The sequence below is a fragment of the Pipistrellus kuhlii genome, unplaced genomic scaffold (genome assembly GCF_014108245.1).
Source record: "Pipistrellus kuhlii isolate mPipKuh1 unplaced genomic scaffold, mPipKuh1.p scaffold_m20_p_22, whole genome shotgun sequence".
Taxonomy (NCBI): Eukaryota; Metazoa; Chordata; class Mammalia; order Chiroptera; family Vespertilionidae; genus Pipistrellus; species Pipistrellus kuhlii.
In genome coordinates, this window is record NW_023425521.1 from 686,656 (window position 1) to 711,642 (window position 24,987).

At 44.6% G+C, this 24,987-nt stretch overlaps 1 protein-coding gene across 3 annotated transcripts; it reads left to right on the forward strand.

Moving 5' to 3' along the window:
* The first annotated feature begins 755 nt into the window (after positions 1 to 755).
* Positions 756 to 24,733, forward strand: CALCOCO2 (calcium binding and coiled-coil domain 2). 3 transcript variants are annotated; one of them, XM_036451435.2, is made up of 13 exons: positions 756 to 859; positions 7,353 to 7,540; positions 12,240 to 12,342; positions 12,497 to 12,630; positions 13,416 to 13,541; positions 15,272 to 15,360; positions 15,736 to 15,805; positions 15,960 to 16,082; positions 16,367 to 16,453; positions 19,530 to 19,625; positions 21,853 to 21,985; positions 23,250 to 23,278; positions 23,714 to 24,733. In XM_036451435.2, exons 2-13 carry the CDS (start codon positions 7,361 to 7,363, stop codon positions 23,888 to 23,890), a joined length of 1,347 nt encoding a protein of 448 aa, XP_036307328.1. In that variant the 5' UTR covers positions 756 to 859; positions 7,353 to 7,360; the 3' UTR covers positions 23,891 to 24,733. The 3 variants fall into 3 exon arrangements, with proteins under 3 accessions (XP_036307328.1, XP_036307329.1, XP_036307327.1); XM_036451434.2 differs by lacking the exon at positions 756 to 859 and adding an exon at positions 4,684 to 4,816; XM_036451436.2 differs by lacking the exons at positions 756 to 859; positions 19,530 to 19,625 and adding an exon at positions 4,683 to 4,816.
* Positions 24,734 to 24,987: the final 254 nt, after the last annotated feature.

Here is a 24,987-nt window from a genome sequence, read left to right on the forward strand (position 1 = left end):
GTGCCTGCAACCAAGGTACATGCCCTTGACTGGAATCAAACCTGGGACCTTTCAGTCCGCAGACTGACGCTTTCTCCACTGAGCCAATCCGGCTAGAGGTGAAGTTTTTTGTTTGTTTGTTTGTTTTTAATATATTTTATTGATTTTTTACAGAGAGGAAGAGAGAGGGATAGAGAGTTAGAAACATTGATGAGAGAGAATCATCGACCAGCTGCCTCTTGTACACCCCCTACTGGGGATGTGTCTGCAACCAAGGTACATGCCCTTGACCGGAATCGAACCCAGGACCTTTCAGTCCGCAGGCCCACGCTCTATCCACTGAGCCAAACTGGTCCCGGCTGAAGTTTTTTTTGTTTTGTTTTGTTTTTTGTTTCTTTATAAAATATATATTTTATTGATTTTTTACAGAGAGGAATAGAGAGGGATAGATACTTAGAAACATCAATGAGAGAGAATCATCGATCAGCTGCCTCTTGCATACACCCCACTGGGGATGTGTCCACAACCAATGTATGTGCCCCCAACCGGAATCAAACCTGGGACCTTTCAGTCCGCAGGCCACTGAGCCAAACCGGTTGCGGCTGAAGTTTTTTTGGTTTTTTTTTGAAGTTTTTTTTTTTTAAGGTAAGTAAATGGCTTGTTAGAGGAAGAAATAAGCTCCTTAGGAGGAGATCCCTGAGGATCCCCTGGTGCCCAGGCACCCGAAGACTACAAGTCCCAGCAAGCACCGCGCGGGAGCGGGCTTGTGGTCCATGTGACTCGTGGGCGTGGCCGGGCGGGATCAGCGCTCCCTCGGGCTTTTGGCTCCGCCCCTCTCCCCTACCCAGACCTGTGGCGTCGTGGCCGGCAGCTACCTCAGGTGAGTCCCCGGAGGGAGGGAGGGCAAGTGGTGGCAGCGGGGCCCTCGGGGTCCCCAAAGTCGGACGCGCCGTCCTGAGGAAGTGCCGTGAGCGGGAACGGCGCTACCGGTTTCGTTTTCCCCCTCCTCCTCCCATCTTTCTAGGGAGCCGGGCGGTGGGAGTGGCGTCCTGGGGCCCCCGGAGCGCTCCCCGCGGCCTCGAGGGGCTGAGGAGACACTTTTCTCCGCAGCCAGGCAGGGCGTCCGTGCCGGCGGCCGGGCGGGACACTCCGCGGGCAGAAGGGGGTCCCCCGGACGGCGCTGCGGGTCCTGACGTCACGGCATCACACCCCTCCCGCGGGCGGAAGTCCTAGCGACTCCTTAACCCTCCGTCCCGGAGGCGGAGGCCGGCCCTGCGCAGCCACCCTACTTTCTCTTGGGGCCTCCTTTGCCCTGGGACTAGGCTTGAACCCCCGAAACCCCTTTCCTCCAGGCGAGGCCTCTGTAACTGGAGGCGGCGGCCCAGGCACCCGAGAAGCGGGAGCAGGCGTGGGTGACCTGCTTCTGGGCTGGCCAGCGCCCCCAGCGCCGCCCGCCGCCGCCGCCGCCGGGCCACTTTCGCTTGGGGGCCGACTGTTTCCACTCACTCTGTAATTCAACCCGGCGCGTTCACTTCTTTCTTTCTCTTTTCTATCTCTTGGATCCTTGCTCCTGGTGCAAGCCCACAAGTGGGCGGAGCAGCTGAATAGACTAATACTGATGCTACACAGCAAATCCTCACTTAGCGTTGTCCCAAGTTCTGCCACTTTAAGCCAAACGTTGTCTAGGCCAGCCAGCCTTACCAGAGGCTCATGGATAGAAACAAGAGTTAGGTTCCTTATCGACATGAGGACCAAACGATGTTGAACCGGACAACGTTATTCGAGGACGGCTGTATATTATAACTTACCTCCACTATAGCAAAGCCCGTTTGAAGCAGCAGGCCTTCGTAGATAGGGTCGAGCACATGCTTACAGAATTCCCCGGGTGACTTTTCAGAAGGCCTCCGCCTGAAACTCTACCCTGGAGCAGGTATGGCAGCTGTGGAGGGGGAAGGACCCCGAGAGAGGCGGGCAGTGAGAGTTCCGTAGCGCTAACAAGTTGTATTCTCTTTCAGGTCATCTAGGACTCTTTAAGAAAATGTGACAGTGCTGATTGATATAATGCCGTGCTTCCTTAGTTTCCTAGATGAAAAGACGGTTAGAATATCCTCTTTGGATTCCTTTTTCTTTGCCTTAGGATCATCACGATAGCTGCCACGTTTCTTGGAAATCTTCTAGCCTGATCTGTGTATTTTATTGATGAGGAAACGGGGGCCTCAAAGGAGGCAGTGTGACTTGGCAGGATCTCAGAGCTTGTGAGTGGCAGAGCTAAGACAGGAACCAGGTGCCCCGGCTCCTAGCCTCGTCCCATTTCCACTACACCCCAGCCCTATCACTGGTCACTTCAGGAGTTAGCAGGGTCACCCCTTTATTTTTTTTTTAATGCTGCATTTCCTAATTTAATAGGATAACATTTCCTAAAAGTCAGCATTTTATGAACATTTTGCCATAATTAGGTCTTATCCAATAAAGTTATTAATCACTCTTTTAAAGCTCTTTGTGCTTTTTAATTTTCTCTTCCAGACTTGAAGATTCCATGTCTACAATTAATATTTATTTAGACCAGAATCATTCATTCTGTGGATGAAAAAGGGCCGCATGCTAACCTGACTAACTCAGGGAAGGTCTGCATTGGTGGCCTTGCAAACTCAAGAGACCTAAAGTAACCAAAGTATGGTCTGAAACTAAAACCTTTAATTTAATTTTTATCTTTACTGAGCTTATAGTTTTTGTGGTTTTTGGTGTGTGTTTTTTGTTTGTTTTGTTTTTTTCCATCTAAGATAATATGCCTGAGGAATATCTGGGTAACTTTTAACTTCCCTTTTTCCAGATCCTTCAGGACACAACCAAATGCAATTAGGCACCTGGAGGGAGACCATAAATTCCTTCATTGTTATTGTTGTCATGTTAATTGTTGACTGTTAGCTATCCGGTACCCACCTAAGCAAAAAATGTGTCCATCATTTTACTTTTTATCCAATCCCAGGGCCCCTCTTCCTGCCTCGCCCGCCCCCCTTCCCTCAGGGTCACCCCTTTAAAGGAAAAAGTGTAAAATCTCAGAGTTCAATGGAGATTTAGTGCACAGCCTCGAGCTTCTCACAGTTTCTTATGGTTGCCTGCATCTTATGTCAGAGAACTATTTTTGTGTTCTTCCCTAGTGCTGCTGGCTCTGGTGGTATGGGAGTGGGATGAGGGCCTGCTGATGAGGAGCTGGGCGGCCAATCCAGTCGGTTGTTAATGAGTACCATGTAAAAGCCTCCTGGGAGCATAACATTTTTCTAAGGCACCGAAAAGACTTTACATCAGGCACTAAAAGGAACTTGGGAAATTTGAATTACAGCAAGTGGCTTAATAATTTGAGGACCAGTGACTGTGGCTTGCCATCTGCAAATCCAACATATCTATTGTCAGTGTTCTCCAAGGGGGTTTCTGTGAAAGCTGCTCTTCCTGGGCCAGGAAAGGGACTCACATTAGTTCATCCTTTTGCTAGCTGCTAATCATTTAGAAAGTTAAGAAAGCAGAAGGATGAAGAAATTAAATTAACCTGGGTCTGCTTTCCCCGGGGAATTTTATCACTGGGAGCGAGGAAAGGCTATTAGGATCTCTGACCTTAGAAGTTGGTTGATATCTTCCTTCCAGGAAAAGTCGAATGAGGTAGAATCCCTGGCCCAGCTTAGATGGGCAAGGTCGTGCTCTATCTATGCTTGCCCGTGGCCTTTTCCATCCTCAGCTTTGCTAAGAGGCAGACAAAGGAAATCACTGCTGTTTTCTGCTCTCCCTGCTTCCTCAGCCCCTTGCACAGGTTTGGCAGAGGATAGTTTTTATTTTAAGAATGACTGAGTTCCACCAAAGCCGGTTTGCTCAGTGGTAGAGCGTTGGTCTGCGGACTGAAAGGTCCCAGGTTCGATTCCGGTCAAGGGCATGTACATTGGTTGCGGGCACATCCCCGGTAGGGGGTGTGCAGGAGGCAGCTGGCCGATGTTTCTCTCTTATCAACGTTTCTAGCTCTCTATCTCTCTTCCTCTCTGTTAAAAATCAATTAAAAAAAAAAAAAAAAAAGAATGACTGAGTTCTAAAAACCCAGAATGCCCTTGGGTGCCTGCTGAATCCTTCTGGGAAGGCGATGGGATCACTGAAATGGAATCTTGCATTTTTGATAAGCAAGGAACCAAGATGTTGACTTTTTCAGATGAAAGATAAAGTACCCATTGGCTATGCACTCAAGCTTTTTTTTTTTTTTTTAAATATATTTTATTGATTTCAGAAAGGAGAGGGAGAGGTAGAGAGAAATATCAATGATGAGAGAGAATTATTGATCGGCTGCCTCCTGCATGCCCCCTACTGTGGATCCAGCCTGAAACACGGGCATGTGCCCTGACCTGGAATTGAACTGTGACCTCAACCACTGAGCCACAGCAACTGGGCTGCACTCAAGCTTTGACATGAGCTCTTCATGTCATTTTGAACATATATCCTGACCTTTTCACCAGTGACCTTCTGTTCATGAGCTAATGTTTTTCTAGCAAGGAAAGAGATGCTGTACCCCGCCCCCATGCCATTAGCTGGCCTTGTCTTTCAGGGCAGCATCCATTTGCAGAGCAGCTTGCGAGAGTTTGAATGTGTGGAAGGTGGGTAATGGAGTGTAAATTTTATGAGTCCTTCAGGAAATCAAATCTGTGCCTTCTGCTTTTTTGGCACCATGCCACTTGAACCAGCTCTACCAGCTGAACCAGCCATACCAAGAATTGATGAAGCCCTTGGAGATTACCATCTCCTTACCCTGTTTTAGAAAAGAGAAAGCTGGGAAACAGCAGCTCCTTCAAAAATGCCCAACAAAGTAAGAGCAGGACTTAAAAAAAAATTAGTCCCACCACCCTTCACCACCTTTCTTTTTTTTTATTTTATCATATAGTATTGTTTATTGATTTTTTACAGAAAGGAAGGGAGAGAGAGAGAGAGTTAGAAACATCGATGTGAGAGAGACATCGATCAGCTGCCTCTTGCACACCCCTCCCTGGGGATGTGCCTGCAACCAGTGCACATGCCCTTGACCGGAATCGAACCCAGGACCTCTCAGTCCGCAGGCCGACACTCTTATCTACTGAGCCAAACCGGTTTCAGCACCACCTTACATTTTTTGATGAATTACATGCATATATCTCATTCATTCATTTAAACAGTGAATACTCAATTAGCAATCACTACAAGCTAGGCATGATGTTGTGTATGCAGTGGTGATGGTGTTATGAAGGGAAAGAACAGGGACTATGGGAATTGGGTTCATTGAGACCCTGAAGTCCCTCTTACCTGACTGTTCAGATCCATGGTCAAAGACAGACTAATTTTCCATGACAGGGGATCTGCTGGCCCCAGGATGATGGGAGACCACTAGGGAGGAGAAGGGCCCAAAGGCTGAGAAAATGGCCTGCCCGCCCTCATCTCAGAGTCCACGCAGGCAGCAGCTTATCAGGAGAGACAAGTCCTGACCTAGACTGCAACATGATCTCTCGCTTCCTGAGAAAAACTGATCTGAGGTTTGAGATTGAGGATGTGGTTAAACTGTGTCACAAACCAGAAAGCCAGTACTTTTTTTTTTTTTTTTTTCTTTTTAATTAAACTCAATCCCAAGAATTGATAGTTCAGTGCCTCGAAGTCACCTTGGCTTTTCTGTGAAAAAAAAAAAAAAAAAAAAAAACCACAAAAAACAACTGGCCTGGTTGCTTAGAGTTCAAAATGAAACCAGGAAAAATAAAGTGGGGCAGGGCTAGAAGAACTACTGCCTGTTTTTATTATTATTATTATTATTATTGTACTTATTTATTTTAAATTGTGTATATGCCTGTACTAATATACAATCTTCCAACATGTTCCAACAGCTGAGCTTGTAAGGTATCATATAATGTTTGCACATGTACAGCTCTTTCTTCCTCTGCTGTGTAGAAATGCAATGTTGTTTTTATTTCCTGATAAAATTCTGGGTTGCAAATCATGGATTCACTACATGTTAGACCTGAGAGGCATTTAGAAGTCAGGACATGTAGCTTTTAAGGGATAGGAAACATCCAGTTCAAAAGACTGCGTGTGTTTCTTTTATGTACTGCTTTTACCTCCCAAATTGTTTCCCATCCTTGATCACATTTTATCTGTACTGTGACCTAGAAAGTTTATTATCTCCATTTTATAGATAGCTTGCTGTCCTCCAAATGTGGGCTGCATTTTTCTCTTTCTTTGCTCTTGTGCATGCTGTTTCATTCCTGGTATGTCCTCACCTCAGAGCCATTAGTCAAAATCCTACTCTTCCTTGAGGGCCTTACCTAGAACTCTACTCACTCCCCGAAACTTTCCTTCCTTTTCCTAACCAGTCGCACGTCTTCTCCTTTTGCATTTAAGAGATTTTGCACTTACATCATCCTTTTGGCTGTCACTTGTTTATCCATCTAACTTCCACATTGGGTTGGGGCCTATTGTGAGGGCAAACACTGTGTCAGAAGGGGGGGGAAACCCACAGCAGTAGTAATTCACTAACATCTGTTAAACCCCTTTTTTATACAAACTCTATGCTAAGAACTTTATTCTGTCATTCATCATGTCTACTTTGAAGTGTCTTCTCTGTGGCAAGTACTGATTTGGGGACTGGACACTACATTATTTCAGTTCATGCTACAAAAAACCGAATGAGGTAGATGTGATGGGCCCTATTTTACAGATTAAGGAAACAGGCATAGAGCCCAGTGATTAAGTAAACTGCCCAAGGTCACACACATAATTGGTGGTGAAGCTGGCATTTGAATTCTACCATTCTGATCGCAGAAACCAATCTTGTCACCATCACATGCCAAATAGTCTCCTTCTCTCATCCCTATCTTCCTCCCAGCACCCATTCCCAGTTCCTAGAAAAGTTCCTTAATATATGGAAGGGCCTGATGATTATAGGATAGTGAGTGGAATTGAATGGAGAAGTCTAGAGAAATTGGTATTCCGAAAATCAGAGCTTATTGGGATGAAAAATCTAGAATCTCTATCTTACAATTCCCAGCTCCAGCAACTTTCCTCTGGGCCGCCTCCCTTATTCAAGGCATTTAGAAGAAGGTGAACAAACTATGAGCAGAGAACAAGGGTATGCGAGCATGGTGGTACCTGTGGTGCAGAGGGCAAAGATACTCTCAGGAAATTCTTACAGCAAAGGAAGTTATGAATGCAAAAGGGCGCTAAGTGAAACCAAAAGCAGGTTGTATGATCTCAGTACTAGTCAGGCTGCTTTTTGCTTTTCCTGACTTGTCTCTAACAGAATGTTCCCTGGATGAGAGCCCAGAAATGGCCACCATTGCAGACAACTGCCTCTGAGCTGTATTCTCTCCCATGTCTCCTAACAGGACCCGCCATGGAGAAGTCGGTAGGAAACCCGCCCACGTCAGCTGTCTTGAGGGACCAGTGTCACTTCTCTCAGGTCATCTTTAACAGCGTGGAGAAGTTCTATGTTCCCGGAGGGGATGTCACGTGCTATTACACCCTCACCCAGCAGTTCACTCCCCGTCGAAAGGATTGGATTGGAATCTTTAGAGTAAGTAGTCACTTTAATACCAAACGATTTTAGTTCTAGTTGAGAATACACAACTAGAGGTGCATCTTCATGACTGTGTGTTACAAGCATGTTGCATGTTATATCCGGCCAGTGTTAAAGTCCTGAACGAAGCTCTCCAGCACTCCCCCCTCCGCACGCCAACATGGGCCTTGTGACCCAAGCGAAAATAAGGTGGCAGATCATACAATCCCCGAGTTGTAGTGTGCTTTCAAAGACCGAATACATTTTTACAAATTATCCTATTTTGAAATGTTCATTTGTGACTTGATGGGCGATTGTCCCCTTCCATCATTGCAGTGACTTTAAGCTTTCTGTCTTACTTAGTAGAGTGTTTAATTTGTTTTGATATGAGTATTACACATCTGGAAAGGGTGTTGAGAAGTTGCCTGGTTTGGCATCCTCCATGGAAGTTTGTTCCTGAGTATGTGTGTCTTTCTTTGTAAAGATTTCCCAGGGCAGACGTCTATGATCTCCCTCAGTGGCCTCTTCTCATGTCTAATCACCCTGTCAGGGCAAGTACAGAAATGCTACTTCTTTATTAGAGTCCACTTGCTCTCTGTCTCGGCTTCTCCCTCATCCATGTCTGTATCTGTCACACACACACACATCATAATGACAAATCTTCCTATTTCCAGAGACCAGAAGCAAAGGTCACATTTAAGTAATTGACGCTGCTGAGTTCCATTGGCTGTGACCTTTGTTTTGACACCACTGTACGTCATGTGCTTGTTTGCTGTGCTGTTCATCCTGAGCTCAGACATCATTCCTGATCACACTGTGTAGGAACCGGTGCTTGTTTACACCCCCACTCACTCACTTTTCCCCGAAATTCTAAGCTAATTGCCAGAGCCAGGGCAGCTGGTGTTCCGAGGCAGGGACAGACAACCAGAGGGACACGCAGGTAGCTTGATAGCTCCGGAGCCTGCAGGAGGCTGAAACCTTAGACTTAAAGTGTCCGAACACAGAAAACTGACACACCAGAGTGTTTCCTGTTTTGTAAAGAAGGTAATAGATGTTTTATCCTCCCCACAGGTAAGATAGAACTTAGCACAATGGAGCTATACCTTCGTTGTCCAGTCCAGTTGTCTCTAGCTACATGTGGCTATTGAACATTTAAAACGTGGCTAGTGTGGCCCTGGCCGGTTTGGCTCAGTGGATAGAGCATTGGCCTGCGGACTGAAGGGCCCCAGGTTCATTTAAAGTCAAGGGCACATGCCTGGGTTGCAGGCTTGATCCCCAGTAGGGGGCATGCAGGAGGCAGCCAAGCAATGATCTCTCTCATCCTTGATGTTTCTTCCGTGTTTCCCTGAAAATAAGACATCCTCCGAAAATAAGACCTACTTATAGGTTTCCTTCTGAGTGAAATATAAGGCATCCCCCCAAAAATAAGGCCCCCCCAGGCTCTGTCTCAGAATGCTGTTGCTAAACATGAGAGATTTGGTCCACTGATTCTGAAAGAAATGGAGTCACAAGAAATTCACCAGTAAATTCAGGAATTGGATTGTTATACTTTGTTCCAGAAGATGATGACATGATTGTCATTGAATAAATGAGTAAATTCTTGATACTGTAGGATTCACAGTTTGTCTGATATGTGTTGACAACTATCGTACTACCGTACTGTATACAGGTAATAAATTTCCTTTATTTTCATTTAACAATAAATGTGTACCATATTCTTCTTCATGGAAAAATAAGACATCCCCTGAAAATAAGACCTAACGCATCTTTGGGAGCAAAAATTAATATAAGACACTGTCTTATTTTCGGGGAAACAGGATATATATATCTCTCTCCCTTCCTCTCTGAAATCAATAAAAAATTTTAAAAAGACAAAAGAAACAGCAAAAAAATAAATAAAAATGTGGCTATTGTGGCTGAGTAACTGAATATTAAATGTTATTTAATTTTAACTAAAATTAAATAGCCTGGTGTGGCTAGTGGCTATTATATTGGATATTGCAGATATCCTATATAATAAAAAGGTAATATGCAAATCAACCAAATGGCAGAAAGACAGGTCACTATGATGCCCACCAGGGGCAGATGCTCAATGCAGGAACTGCCCCTGGTGGTCAGTGCGCTCCCACAGGGGGAGCACCACTCAGCTACAAGCCTGGCTGAGGGCTGGCAAGTGCAGCGGTGGTGGCGGGACCCTCCATGGCAGTGCTAAGGATTAGGGAGCGGGCCTAAGTGGTCAGTCGGACATCCCCCGAGGGCTCCTGGACTGTTAAAGGGCTCAGGCTGGGCTGGGGACTGCCCCCAATTGTACAAATGTTGGGCACCAGGCCTCTAGTAGATAATAAAAAAGAGGAGATTTCAAAAAGTACTTATTAGAGTTCGTAGTGTAATCTGTAACTTTTTTGTTATGTTTCTGTTCAACTTAGACTGGTTGTGTTCTCCAAGCTCTTAGCAACTTCCAGTGAAGACTTGCCCAAAAACCAAATGAAAGTCAGGCTTTTTCAAAAGACATGTTTAAAGATTTTTTTTAAAAAAATACATCTGTATTTGGAATGCTTCATGCATTTCAGAGGTATTGCCATGTCTCATAAGGAAATAGTCAATCCAAAGAAAGGCCTCTATTGTTCATGTCCATAGAGCTATTGGTTTATACATCTACCCTGAAGCCTGAAAGTTTTAAAATTAATAAAGAATGCAAACTTTTTGAGAATACACAATGTGCTAGGCCTTTGATGAGGGTGTGTGTGTGTGCTTTCTAATTTAATCCTTACAGCACAGCAGCCCCTGAGATGAGTCATACTTTCCCAAGACCTCCCAATGAGAAGGGGTAAAGAAAATTTGTTTGACATCCAAACCTCTGCTTCTCCCTTCTTCCTTTGAACAGCAAACGGTAAATTAGAGAATTAAAAGTCAACTCTAAACTTTTGTCCTTTGTATCTCATTTCTAAAGCTCTCTCAGTGTTCTTTCAGTGTGTTTTTTAAAATATATTTTCATGGATTTCAGAGAGGAAGGGAGAGGAAGAAAGAGATAGAAACATCAATAGTGCGAAAGAATCATTCATCAGCTGCCTCCTGCACACCCCACACTGGGGATCGAGCCTGCAACCCGGGCCTGTGCCCTGACTGGGAATCGAACCGTGACCTCCTGGTTCAAGGTCGACTCTCACCCACTGAGCCGCACCAGCCAGGTTTTTCAATGTGTTCTTAATCATATCCCTCAAGTCCACATCACCAAGTGCTTCCTGGCACCAAGTAGGCATTCATGAAGTGTTTTCGAATGTGCAGTATGCTATATCTTCTCAACATAGCCAAAGCTACCAATGATCGAGCTTAAAGTGAATGTGAGTCAGCTTTCCTTCCTTCAGTGTCTAGTCCTCAGCTCCCTCCTCTCCTTTACCTGAGCGTGAAAATGCCGCCAAGGTTTCAGAGGGGAAATACCACGAGAGGCAGGCTGGGACCAGCACTACTCAGGTGGAGGAGCCCGGGACAGAAATCCTAGGTAGCTAGAAGTTGTTTGCTTTCTGCAAGGCGGCAGTAATTCTTAGGCTTTTCCTGATGATATTTTGGTCACAGTACATTAAGAAACTACAGGAAGTGAATGAAGACTCCATAAAATTCCTGCTTCCTGAGCCACATACTCAGTGGCTGTGAGCTGCGTGCAGCGAGGGGGTGTGTATTAATGAGACACTAAAACATGCCTCATATGTTCTGATGAGCTTTCAGTGTGGCCTTTTCAACCCTGCTCTGATGCCTTAATATGGAAAAATGGGATTTATTTTCAGTTCTTTTCTCCCCACTGGGCTCAGGCAGGGTCAAAATATGGCAATAAATGTAATTTTGCCTCTCATTTGCTGAGTGTTCTCCCCTTGGAGACACAATGGCTCCTTTTCTATTCCCTGGTGTCCTCTTATCTCCGAGATACAATTTGAGTCATCTTGTACTCCTCTTCACATTTAGTGAGAATATTTCCCACGTAGCCAGCTGTTTGCTCTGAGGCATATTTCACAGTATCCTTCTATCTTATGGCTTACTGCATTCAGTACCTTGAAGAGGCCTTTATGGTATTAGATTGTTATTCTTTTTAGCACCAAAAGCCTTCATTAAGCATGATTTAAGAAAGACACCAAAGAAATGAAAACTATATAGACTGGACACAGCTGTGTGGTGCCTTGTAATCTAAGAAGCCTCCTCCTTAGATTGCACATTATTCAAAAAATCCATTTTTTTAAAATGCAGTAGTATAATGTTGGTGTAAGTGGTAAGACTGAACTGGACACAGGAAAGGACACACCAAGGGAGAGGGCAGGTCCAAAGTGCTTTCTGATGGAGCTCCAAGAACCTTTGTAAGAAGATAGCAGGATCCAGGTTCACAACCCAGAACTTCTTCCCATCACTCCCGGTTCTGTGTCTGACTTGGAGATACAATTTTTGGAATTCTTATCATGGAGGCTGAGTGATCAGTTTTTGTTTCCCACTAAGACAGGCATTTTGGACTCTGTGTGTGTTTGCTAATTTTTAGTTGCATCAGACATTTTATCATACATGGTTGTCATAGGTCAAAAACAAGATTTGATCCATGGTGAGTGGATTTTGTCCACTTGTTCTATTGTCTTTTCAACATAAATAAAAGGTAAGCACACTTTGAGAGGACATCGCCCAAATAAGGATTTCCCCTGAGCACTTTCAGATGCTGAACGGGAGCCTCTTGTCATTGCAGGTGGGATGGAAGACAACTCGTGAATATTACACCTTCATGTGGATTACTTTGCCCGTTGACCTAAACAACATATCAACCAAACAGCAGGAAGTCCAATTCAAAGGTGAGAAAAATAATGGGTAAAAGGTGTTGAAAACAGTAGCCAAGACTAATTTATTTCTTTGATCTTGGGCTTTCTAGAGCAGATAAAAGACTTCCCAATTCTTAGTTTTCTGAATAGACCTTATTTTGGATTTCGAATCATACTGTGTTTTCAGCTTATTACCTGCCCAAGGATGACGAGTATTACCAGTTCTGCTATGTGGACCAGGATGGTGTGGTCCGGGGAGCAAGTATCCCTTTCCAGTTCCGTCCAGAAAGCGAGGAGGACATCCTGGTTGTTACCACTCAGGTCTGTAAATATCTCACCTCTAGCCCTTCCTGCCAGTAAGAATAATAATTCTAGGTTAGGGAGGGATGTGAGTTAAAAAGCCTTAATGACTGTCTAACGGATACTATTGAGAATAATTTATACAATACTCTCTCAGACCCACTTTAGAATGACTTAGGAGCGTTAGCAAGAATCATAAGTGATTTTTCCTTTCTCTACAATTACTGTAGCTTAGTTAGCATTCAGTTCTTTTCTTAATTTTTCCCACTTACACACCTTATCAGCACAGTAAACTGATAAGCTCCTTTGAGGAGAGATGCACTATTTTTCTTGGATCTCTCAGTTCTACACAGAACCTGTCATGCACGAGTATTAGATTCACTTACTTAACAGGACACCTACTGTCCACTTGGTACAATGGTAGGCACTGGGGACGCATGTACCATCTGTTCAAATTGTCGGTGGCCTCAGAGCTAAGTCCGTGAGAGACAAGCAGTACTAAGTGTTGTGAGAAGATCTACATTCTTCTGTCATTTCCCCTTTTCACTTTACATGGCCTTGATTTTGTTTCTCTTTCTTCTTAGTAGTAGCAGGCTCAATACTGCCGTTTGTACAGACACACTTCTATTACTGTCTTCCTTACATTGAGGGGCTGCTCCCATTTGGGGCACAGAGATACCACTATAGTGAGTGGGGGCCATTCATACTTTCTCTATCCCAGACTATGGGAATGTTCTGCTACAAGGATTGAAATATCCATTAGCTACAAAGGGTCAAACGGGAGTTTATATCATGCTCTTTCATAGGGTGAGGTGGAAGAGATTGAGCAACACAACAATGAGCTTCGCAAGGAAAACCAGGAGCTGAAGGACAGCTGTGTCAGCCTCCAGAAGCAGAACTCAGACATGCAGGCTGAGCTCCAAAAAACGCAGGTACGTCTGTGGCTGACGGTGAGTTTAGAGTATGGAATTGGATGGTGCCTCTTAGCCAGCCCAGCACCGTTTTCTGTTTTGCTTGTGATCTCACTCTCTTATACTAATAACTTTGAATAGGCATAGTGTTAGAAGTTTTATGTGGATCATTTTATTTAAACTACACGGCAAACTTCTGGAATATGTAAGATTATTACCCCTATTTTCCAGATGAGTTACCTAAGGCTTAGGGGAATTAAGTAATCTCTTATACAGCTAATCAGTGATGGAGCCAGGATTCAGACCCATGCAGTCTGACTACTTCTTTCCATTGCCTGTTTATAATCTATAATAAAAAAGTGTAATATGCAAATCAATCGAACAGCCAAACAGCGGAATGACTATCCACACAACCTTCGGGGTGAAGCCGGGCTGCGAGGGCTGAGGCCTATGAGAGCTGAGGCCGCTGGTCCTCACAGCCACCCCAGAGGGCCTGCTCTTGCACTGAACTCTGTGCTCGGAATGGTTAAGAGAGTAAGTTTTATGCCAGGTATATTTTACTACAATTTTTTAATATATATTTTTATTGATTTCAGAGAGGAGAAAGAGGGGGAGAGAGAGAAACATCAATGATGAGAGAACCACTGATTGGCTGCCTCCTGCATACCCCCTATTAGGGACAGAGCCTGCAACCCAGGTACATGCCCTTGACTGGAATCAAACCCGGGACTTTTCAGTCCACAAGTTAATGCTCTATCCACTGAGCCAAACCAGCCAGGGCTACTACAATTTTTAAAAATATGTTTTTATTGATTCCGAGAGGAAGGGAGAAGTAGAGAGAGTTAGAAACATCAATGATGAGAGAATCATTGATCGACTGCCTCCTGGGGATCAAGCCTACAACCTGGGCATGTGCCCTGGCCCAGAATCAGACCTGGGACCCTTCAGGCCTCAGGCCAGTGCTCTATCCACTGAGCCAAACTGGCTAGGGCTTAACTACAATTTGTTAAACGGAGGGGGGGGGGCACTTTTTAGAAGTCTATAAACAAACTTTTCCCATCTTAGAGCTAAAAACAAATAGTTGTTATTTACACACAAGAATTGATTCAGTTCAGAAGGCATTGGGAAAGAAAAACAAATGTTTGGAATAAATATGGTGCCACTTGCTCCATGTGAATTGTGGCTCATTGGGATATGCTGTAAGCCTAAAATGCTTTCTGGATTTTGAAGACTTTGTCTGAAAAAAAAGTGTAAAATTCTTTTTATTGTTTACATTTTGAAACAATATTTTAGATATATTGAGTTAAATTTACTAGTGGTAAAATTAATTTCATGTTGCTTTTTACTTTTTTTAATATGGCTACTAACATTTTTTAATTACATATGTGGCTTTCTGAATTTATTGAACAGCGCATTCCCAGGAGAAAAGCAGCATTATTTTATCCACTGCTGTGTCTGCAATGCCAGACAGTGTCTGGTGTGCAGTAGGCGCTTATTAAATATTTGTTTAATGAATTAATAAGCAAATACACGCTCCAGTAGAAGAGAAATTAAGGTAGATACATTTTTAATATGAAAGAAACGTATTAAGAATATTTGAATATGAGAAACCCCTTTACTTGGATATTTTATTCACTGTTGTGCCATGCTATGCCTGACATGCAATACATGCTCAATCAATATTTGTTGGCTGCCTGAGATGTTAAAACTGTCTTAAAAATGGTTTTTGCCTTTGACGTTTCAATCTACAGGAGGAGCTAGAAACCTTAAAGAGCATCAACAAGAAGTTGGAACAGAAAGTGAAGGAGCAGAAGGACAGTTGGGAGACAGAGCTGCTACAGTGAGTGCAATCCTTGCTTCGGAGGAACTGCCATCTGATAGGCACCCTTAGGAGGTCAGATTAGATTTCTAGAATTTGTTAGACTACAGTCTTCCTTATGGCATTGAGGGGCGTGGTTCTCCCCTTCGAGTCATGATCTCTTTGCTTCTAGGTGAGAGAATTTTGTGTCAGAATGGTAAGGATAAATTACCTAAATTCACGTGTTAACGTGAAGTGGCTTGGAGGTCCGGAAGCCAAAACAGGACTGAAGAAGAGACTAATGGGTTTTAAAATAAATCTGGAGGCTTAGGGCCCAGGCAGACTTAAATCAGTTAAGGCCTGGGGGAGCCAGCAGGCATCAGCATATATTTCACATGGTTATCTCCACCTCCACAGACTGAAAGAACAAAACCAGAAGATGTCCTCAGAGAACGAGAAGATGGGAGTCAGAGTGGATCAGCTTCAGGTAAGTGACAGCAAACCTTTGCCCAGCGCTCAGCCACTGAGCCACACCGGCCAGGAGGAACACACATTTCTTTATGATTTGCACATTACAAAGCGTTGTTCCTGGTTAGCTTTCCTCCTTTATATCTTTGATGTATTTACTATTTTTGCTTTAGGCACAGCTGTCAAGTCAAGAGAAAGAAATGGAGAAGCTTGTTCAGGAAGCTCAAGATAAGACCGAGCAGTTGGAATGCCTGAAAAAGGAAAATGGCCAGCTCTTTCTCAGTTTAATGGAACAGGTAGAGTCATGAAAAAACATACAATTTTTTGTCATTTAGGAGAAAATATACACGTTGTTCTTTCTTTATCACTTACCTGGATATCTCTGACTCTGAGGAAGGTCTCAGAGGACGCCCCTGAAAGAGGTATCTCATGGCTGTTCTCAGAAACTGATAAGAGAAGGCTTAGCTTCTTTCTCTGCATCCTGCTTGCTCATTAGCTGGGCAGGCCCTTCCCCAGTGACTGTGTGTGTGTGTGTGTGTGTGTGTTTCTAGCAGTGATACTAAAATCTGTTTTTGTGTAGAGGAAGCACCAGCAGAAGCTAGAGAAGACAGTGGAGGAGCTGAAGCAGCAAGAAGCTATTGCAACGACGAAGCAGCAGGAGTTAACGGCATGTCTATCTTTGGAGGGCTCCATGGGAGGGAGCCTGCGCAAAGGAGGGAGAGGGTCTGCACTCGGGTGATGGGCAGGATAAATAAGCAAAGATGAGAATAGCGCCTACCTCTGGGCACTTTGCATTCTACCCAGAAGGATAGAGAATTTGTTATGTACAAAATGTTTAGGAGAGGTGAGTATTTTAATGTGTCAGAATGATAAAAGAATATTGGAAGGTAAACTTTATGACAAGTTGTAGTAAATAGAGCCTTGGGCTAGGAATTGCTTTTTAAAAAAATATTTTTGTATTGATTTTAGAGAGGAAGGGAGAGGTAGAGAGCGATAGAAACATCAATGATGACGCCGAGACGGGTTTGGCTCAATGGATAGAGCGTCGGCTTGGGGACTGAAGGGTCCCGGGTTCGATTCCGGTCAAGGGCATGTACCTTGGTTGCGGGCATATCCCCAGTAGGGGGTGTGCAAGAGGCAGCTGATCGATGACTCTCTCTCATCGATGTTTCTAACTCTCTATCTCTCTCCATTCCTCTCTGTACAAAATCAATAAAATATATTTAAAAAAAAAAAAAAAAAAAAAAAGAAACGTCAATGATGAGAGAGATTCTTTGAATGGCTGCCTCCTGCACACCCACACTTGGGATCAAGTCCTCCAACCTGGGCTGTGTCCTGGCTGGAAATTGATAAGTGACCTCCTGGTTCATAGGCCAACGCTCCACCACCCGAGCCATGCCAGCCGGACAGGAATTCCCTTCTTAAAGGGCTATTGTGCAGGCAGACAAATGATTATAAAGTTGAGCTCTATGATTGGAAAATATTACAGCAGTCAAAAATTTTATTACAATTGATATATTGTAATATTGTCAGTTGTCATCATAAATTATTCTGAGCTATAGTATAAGGGTGATGCTAGCCTACTTTACTAATAATTTTCTATAATATATTATTGGAAAAGAGGCTTCGTGATGATGACAGGTGCCTAGGAGCCCCATTTTCAGAATTGATGTAAGAATGAGAAATCCTGACGTGTGGAGCCTATCCAACGACTGGAATTGTAACTCATTATATATGCACCATTTATTTATTCAGTCATTATCCAACCAGTTAACGAGTACTTACTACTATGTAAGATACTGTATTTTAGCCGAATGAAGAGTAGAACAAAGTTTGTAAGTCATCAGTTCATAGGTTAAGTTTAGTTAACAGAAATGTTTTATTTGGCCCAGATGATGTTTTTTAAAAAATTGAGTTTGTTACTAATACTTAAAAATGGGAACTTTTCCCATTAAAAGTTGTATTCCATTGGAAAATTAGAGGATCTGGACACATGAGCCCACATCTGGAGCTGAGTAGCTGCTGCACCCTTTAGATGGGTCACGTGTTCTCCATTTGCTGTCTTCACTGTTTCATTGCATTCAGCTCCTTCCTTCAATTATGTTACATATTTGAGTTTGTGACCTCTAATGTAGCAAAGAGATCACTGTTTTAAATAATCTAGAGCCATCCAAAGATTTGAACCTTCTTTTGGCAGGGTTTTCTCAGTTTTCATGGGATATTTTGCAAGTTCCAGGGGTTCCCAGCTAATACCAATTCTTTATTCCTAATGCATCCAAAAGGCCCCTACCCATGAGGACTCTGTCTCTTACACTCCTGGGGCCTAGGAATAAGAAAACGCAGTGGGAGAGCAGTTAGAACAGAGGTGGACTTGCTAAGGGCTAAGGTAGAGGCCAGGAAAGCCTGTTTCTTAGAGAAGTACCAACAGAGTCAGTGACTCACCAGCAGATCAGGCAGCTCAGAGCTGCTGTACTGGTAGGTGAGAGATAAGGGGCCCAGAAAGCAAGGGGTGTGAATGTTGGTGGTTCTTAGACAAACCCAGTGGGTTGTCTACCCTTGTTAAGGAGAGAAATTTATCTTTCTGCTAAAAAGAGGAGGGCTGGCGTGTGCAGCCAGAAACCAGCCTGGGAATCCCTGGAAATACAGGCCCAGCTCAGCCATGGGCCTCAGGGAGGGTTTTTGTAACCAGTGAGCAGATCCGGAGAGCCTTCCTATGTCTGCTCCTTGAAGTGAAGCAGGGCTGGAAGAGCCCGCAGGAGCTGATGGGGATGGGAAGCCAGGGGCTGCAGCCGGTAGTGTCATCGGGCAGCCTCTCCAGCGTTACCACCTCAGGGTTGTCTAGACGCGCCCAGCAGTTTGAGCACCAGCATTCAAATAAAAAGTCTTAGGGAGCCAAAAACAGTTTGGCTCAGTGGATAGAGCGTCGGCCTGCGGACTGAAAGGTCCCGGGTTCGATTCCGGTCAAGGGCATGTACCTTGGTTGTGGGCACATTCCCAATAGGGGGTGTGCAGGGAGGCAGCTGATCCATGATTCTCTCTCATCGATGTTTCTCTCTGTCCCTCTCTTCCTCTCTGTAAAAAATCAATAAAATATATGTTTTTTAAAAAAAGTCTTAGGGAAAAACTCCACAATTAGTAGGATTAGCTAAGTGTTTCTGAGAGGTATGAGAACGTAGATGCTCTGAAACATGCCTAGGAGTTTGGGATTCATGAAACTAGTCAGGGCAACATCAAGCCCAGCATCCCCATGTGGGTTCCTGGTAGCCTTGAATAAATCCTGCTCAGATTCTTCCTCACTGTAACTGAGACCAGTTGCCTGTTTTCACACTGGGAGGGAGTCGGGCCAACCTAACCCTAAAAGCTTCAGGCTGCATTGACAGATGTTTATTCAAGACAAAGATGATTTTTTCCATCGCTGGGTGAGGTTCAACAAGGCTCCATTTATCCCCAACTCTGACAAGTCAGTCTTGAGGTTTTCCCCAAACTGTTTCTCTCTCTTGGTCACTTGCAAACCAGAAGAAACAGGCACTGGATGCTCGCCCAGGCCTTTGGGCATTTTCAGTCACTTTTCTATTAGTTAATGTGCTCTACAGTACTCCTCCCTCCTCCACTTCCCTCCCCACCTCGGTCCCAACACTTTGAAAAGCTAAAACCTCTGCGATCTTGTTTTACCCCACCGTGGATCCAAATGATCATATCTGATCCTAATCCCAATTTTTTTTTTTTTTTTTAATTATTGACAGGATGAGAACTTGTTCCTGTCAAAAAGGCTGAGTGATGACAAGATGATATATAGTGTTCTACAGAAAGAGAAAGAGAGATTGGAAGGAGAAAATGATGTGAGTATGTAAATGAGGGTAGGAAACTCCAAGGTTTTAAGGGGATGGAGCAGGGTGAGCCAGAGGCGCGGTGATAAAGTTAAACAGCCCTGTTGGTTGCTCAGTGGTTAGAGCGTCGACCTGGGGACCTGAGGGTTTGTGGTTTGATTCCCAGTCAATCTCAGGCCCTGGGCAGGAGGCAACCAAGAGAGATGTCTTTCTCCTGCTGATATTTCTCTCTGTGTGTTCCTTCTACCCTTTCCACTCTCTTAAAAAAAAAATCAGTGGGGAAAAAATATATCCTTAGGTGAAGATTTAAAAAATAAACATAAATAAATAAATAAAAGAGCCCATTCTGGGACAGTGGGGGAGGCACATGCCACTAAACAAAGTAAATGTAATCTGGTTTCCTGATCAACCACAGAGTCCTCTCTCTGTCTATAACACACTTGTCTTGCATGGCAACAGTCAACCTGAAAGGAGCAGCTTTGACAGCGATCTAACATGCTATTTTGGTTTTATCTTCAGTGCGATTGTAAGCGTGGTCTTTGGAGGGGAATTTCCTGTGTCACTGTTATGCTAGTGAGGAACCCCTTTCTTTCAGCACAGCTTTTTCTTTTTTCCTCTGCTGCCAGACCAGGAGCAGACGTGGCGGTCTGTACCAGTCCTGTACGCATGGTAGGCTCCTAATAACTGTGCATTCATTCATTCACTTATTCATCTGTTCATTCATTCATCCAACAGATATTTTCTGCTGTGTTAAACACAGATTATTATTAATTGATTAATTGAGGATGCTGACAGCAAATGAAGCAGTTGCACTTGAAGCCATTTTCACACCATGCCTCTGGCTCCTCCCTCTAGGCCCACCGAACACCTCCAGCTGTTCCCCTTCTCTGACTTCTCTGTAACCCTCCGGGCTGTGCCTCTCAGCAGTCACTTCTACTTTTGATTTTACCGTTTATTCCAGCACGCTTCAGTATTGTAAAAGGCATTTGGAGTCTGTTTCTGGCCCTGTCATTCTCAACCTCTTCGTTTAGACAAATACACTTTGACTTTGAAATCCCTGTATGCGTGGAATAACCCAATGGGGCCAGGCAGGGGTAAGAGGGAGTGTGCACACAATTTGGCACAAGAAGGAAAAGACCTGATTCTTGGAAGCTTCGCTAAGAGCCATAGTAAGTCCTCTTAAGATGTTGCGGAGCAGTACACTAATTTGTTTTTTATTTTTTAGTATATTTTATTGAGAGGGATAGAGAGTTAGAAACGTCGATGAGAGAGAAACATCGAACAGCTGCCTCTTGCACACCCCCCACTGGGGATGTGCCCGCAACCAAGGTACGTGCCCTTGACCGGAATCGAACCCGGGACCTTTCAGTCCGCAGGCCGATGCTCTACCACTGAGCCAAACTGGTTTCGGCACTAATTTCTTTTTTAAGGAACTTTCAAGGCTCTCTGTCCCCTCGTAGCTTATTCTCCTCCTTTCTCTCTCATCCCCTCCCTCCCTCTTACCTTCCTCCCTCTCACTCTCTCTGTTGGGATACCCATTGGATAGGATAAAACATAAAGAAGGGAAGATTATATCAGATTAATATTTACATTGTGTAAGAAGATTGTTCTAGGAAGGAGACTAAAAAGCATTTCACTCTCAGTAACGTACAACAATTTCAATCTTAACATAGCTCCCGCCATGCCAAAACCGGCTTGGCTCAATGGATAGAGCGTCGGCTTGGGGACTGAAGGGTCCCGGGTTCGATTCCGGTCAAGGGCATGTACCTTGGTTGCGGGCATATCCCCAGTAGGGGGTGTGCAAAAGGCAGCTGATCGATGACTCTCTCTCATTGATGTTTCTAACTCTGTCTCTCTCTCCCTTCCTCTCTGTACAAAATCAATAAAATATATTTTTTTAAAAAGACAAAAAAAAAACATAGCTCCCGCCAGCCTCATATATATATGCATACAGCTTTTGTGCCTCCTTCAGTTTGTATGTGTTTTGAGATTTTAAATTATCTTTTACGTTAATCTAAACAAAATCTGGTATGCATTTAAATTCAGATCTTAAGGACTCAGCTCTTCAGAGCCCCGGAGGGGGCTGCTTCCTCTTTTCAAAATGGTTTATCATTTCCACGGCTCTTCAGTACCACATTGTTCATTAAGAGCTACCTGTAATGGACACCCTTTGCCAGTTCGTTCAGGCCACTCTTTGTTGTTGTCTTTCAACATGTTGCTCTAAATCTTCTGTCCTTAGCTTTTGAAGAGGGATAACGTCAGGCTGATGAGTTACATGGGTCTGGATTTTGACAGTATGCCGTATCAAGTGCCTTCGGATCCAGAAGGTGCAGGACAACACCCAGGACTTGTCTTTGGAAACCCCTATTCTGGTAAGACAGCTCTGCCTTTGGAGCTGACAGACCCCTGCCACCATCCCTCTCCCCTACTCAGTGTTTGTGTGTCTGAGATGCTAATGGAGACCAGTCTCATTCTTCAGTCTTGCTGGGCAGAAGCTGAGGACCCGGTAGAAAGATTGCCAGGCGAGAAGTGTTAATTGAGAAATAAATCTGAATCTAGAAGACGCAAATCAGATCATTCGCCTAGAAGCAACAGACACAAATTGAGTCCCGTGGCTATATTCCAAATATATAAATCAGGGAGCTGTCTCCGTGAGGAAGATATACTCATGCAGAGCCGAGGAGGCTAATTAAGATTTGGAAATGAAAGCACAAGAGGCAGGCAGTGCCACCCAGAAACGAACATCACATCCGCCACCCGATGGCCTGACCCAGGGTGGCGGGAGTGTGCTCCACAGTGACCCCTGGGGTGTGGATGATAGGAAATGGGGTGACAACCACTCTTGTCTCTCATGGACCAGGGGTCAGGTGTCCTTACCAAACTGGGGACGTCCCTCTTTTGTCTTCAAAAGTGACCCGAGACCTCATTTTCTGGAAGTTTAAAGCAGTCATGTTCTCTCAAGAGTCACAATCAGATCTTTGCAGCAGACAAGGTCACATGTTTATTTTTCCTTTTAAATATTTGTAAGTACTTTATTTGAAAAACAGCTCCATGGATTCAGTCTTAAAATCTCTTCTCAGACTGTTTCCTTGTTAAATTGTTACTGTTTTTATTAAAATCTCTGCCGAAACTGGTTTGGCTCGGTGGATAGGGCGTCGGCCTGCGGACTGACAGGTCCCGGGTTCGGTTCCAGTCGAGGGCATGTGCCTTGGTTGCGGGCACATCTCCGGTGGGGGATGTGCGGGAGGCAGCTGGTCGATGTCTCTCTCTCATCGACGTTTCTGGCTCTCTATCCCTCTCAATTCCTCTCTGTGTAAAATCAATAAAATATATTTAAAAAAAAAAAAAAAAAAAAAAATCTCATTTGCCACCCACTGAAAATAGATCTTTTTTCCTTCTGATTGTGTAACTAACATACATGGCTATTGAAAGGGCCGCTTCATTCTTTTTTTCATTTCCCCCCCTTTATTGAGCTCTGTCAGCAGTAAATGGTTTATAAAAGAGATAGACAGTGGGAGGCGGCGAGGAGAACGGGAACTATGGGAGTTCCAAACACAGCTGCTAGAACACATGTCCCGGGTAGCGATCTGGGGGCGATACTTCCTCATTGAATGAAATCTCTTTTATGACCCTCAGGCATCCAAGAAAGCGGTGCCCCCATCCTGGTAAGTATTTTGAATCATGAGGAAATTGCCCTCTGCTCCGGTTCCTGGGAGAACCACCGGGAAACCGGGTCACGTAGGTAACTCCTGAGGTCAGCTGCAGCCTGCTGAGGTGGGAGGAGGCACAGTCTATCCATCAGCACCCTCCTCCCGGTTCTCATTGTGAGTTGGGTTTGGTACCAGATTAGGAAGGAGGCGTGAACTAGGCAGCCAGCCAGACAAGGTAAGTCGGGGCCCCTTCCAGGCCGGAAGCTGTGTGACTGCTTCAGCAGCTTGAGGGCCTTTCAGTCCTGGGTTAGAGAAAGCCCCAGGGAGCCTCTTTAAATGGGAACTTGAGCACCTACCCTGTGCTAGATGCTGAGGAGAGCGTGGGAAAGAAGATGGGCATCGTCTCCGCTGTGCAGCCTGCATTCTCACCGATCTCTGTTCTCCTCCCAGCCCTCCGTCAGCAAGTGTCCCACCTGCAACTCAAACATCGCTGGCGACGTTTTTGAGCGCATCTCGCAGCAGCAGCCCGTTGAGACCCTGTCTTTGAATTGTCCGATTTGTGACAAGAGCTTCTCACCAGACGAAGAGCAAATCTTTGAAGACCATGTGTTCTGCCACAGTCTTTAAGCGGCCCAGCCTCCTGGATCGCTCCTGCAAGTAGATTTTATAGTAGAACCGATAGCTTCTGCTATGGTTATGACGCAAGAGCCTGCCTGCCCTGAAATCACTAAGGATTTGCTCAGCCCTGCTGCCCTAACGGTAGAATGGTGTCGGTAATCTAAAGGATAGTGTTAAGGGCTGTTGCTTCCATCTGTGTGGGTTATGACCTTTTAAATCACAGAACGCTAGCAATGTCAGCCTCTCACCTCTGATGCCCATTTTTCCAAGGATTTCCAGGACAAGGGCCCTGGAATAGAAGCACCGTGGCTGTTCAGGACAGGTTTGACTCAAATACAAGGTTGTCCCACAGCCACTCAGGGTCAGGCCTTGAGTATATTTGTACTCAGTCTTTAGCCCTACCCTTGGGGCTGGGGATTGATCAGAAGTTAAGCATTTCTTCCTGCTCTTCTCCAGGCCTTTCTCCAACTGATTGCGTTAGGCTGGCCAAAACTGGCATGGCAGGGCGCTCAGGCATCCAGTTGGGATGCCAACGGTTTCTCAGTTCCTAATAGAAGCGCCTTATTCCGGAACCGTGGACACAAAATGTTATTTCAGTCACAGAAAACCTTCTTTCTCTCTGGATACCTCTGATTGGCACTTTCTACTCTTTGATCTTTCCTATGCACATAACCTTTTTTTTGGTGTAAGTCCTTAATAATTAGTGGGAGTTGTTAGACACTGTTTGGGTTTGCAACTTTGTAAGCTGGTAACTTTCATTATGGATGAGTCCGAATAATGAGAAGTAATGTTAACCTCTTTAATACTAAAAATAAACTAGTCCTCTTTTTCAGGAACTTTGGTAATTTAAAATAAATCTTGCGTTTATGGTCTTTTGTTTTTAAGCTTATGAGAAAAGAATTGTGGGAATTATGGACCTCACCAATCATAGATGTCTCTATCTCCCCCTCCCTTCCTAGAATCAGATGTGACGTTAAGACTAATCCTAGAGCTCTGGCCGGTGTGGCTCAGTGGTTGAGCTTTGTCCGGGCACTGAGATGTTGCCAGTTCAGTTCCTGGTCAGGGCACATGCCTAGGTTTGGGCTCGAACCCCAGTAGGGGGTATG

Bases quoted from the DNA above. Each gene is read 5' to 3' on its own strand.
- CALCOCO2 (XM_036451435.2), top strand. From the start codon at position 7,361: ATGGAGAAGTCGGTAGGAAACCCGCCCACGTCAGCTGTCTTGAGGGAC. The intron at 12,631-13,415 runs GTCTGTAAATAT...GCTCTTTCATAG, and splicing joins TCCTGGTTGTTACCACTCAG to GGTGAGGTGGAAGAGATTGA. The intron at 19,626-21,852 runs GTGAGTATGTAA...TTCTGTCCTTAG, and splicing joins GATTGGAAGGAGAAAATGAT to CTTTTGAAGAGGGATAACGT.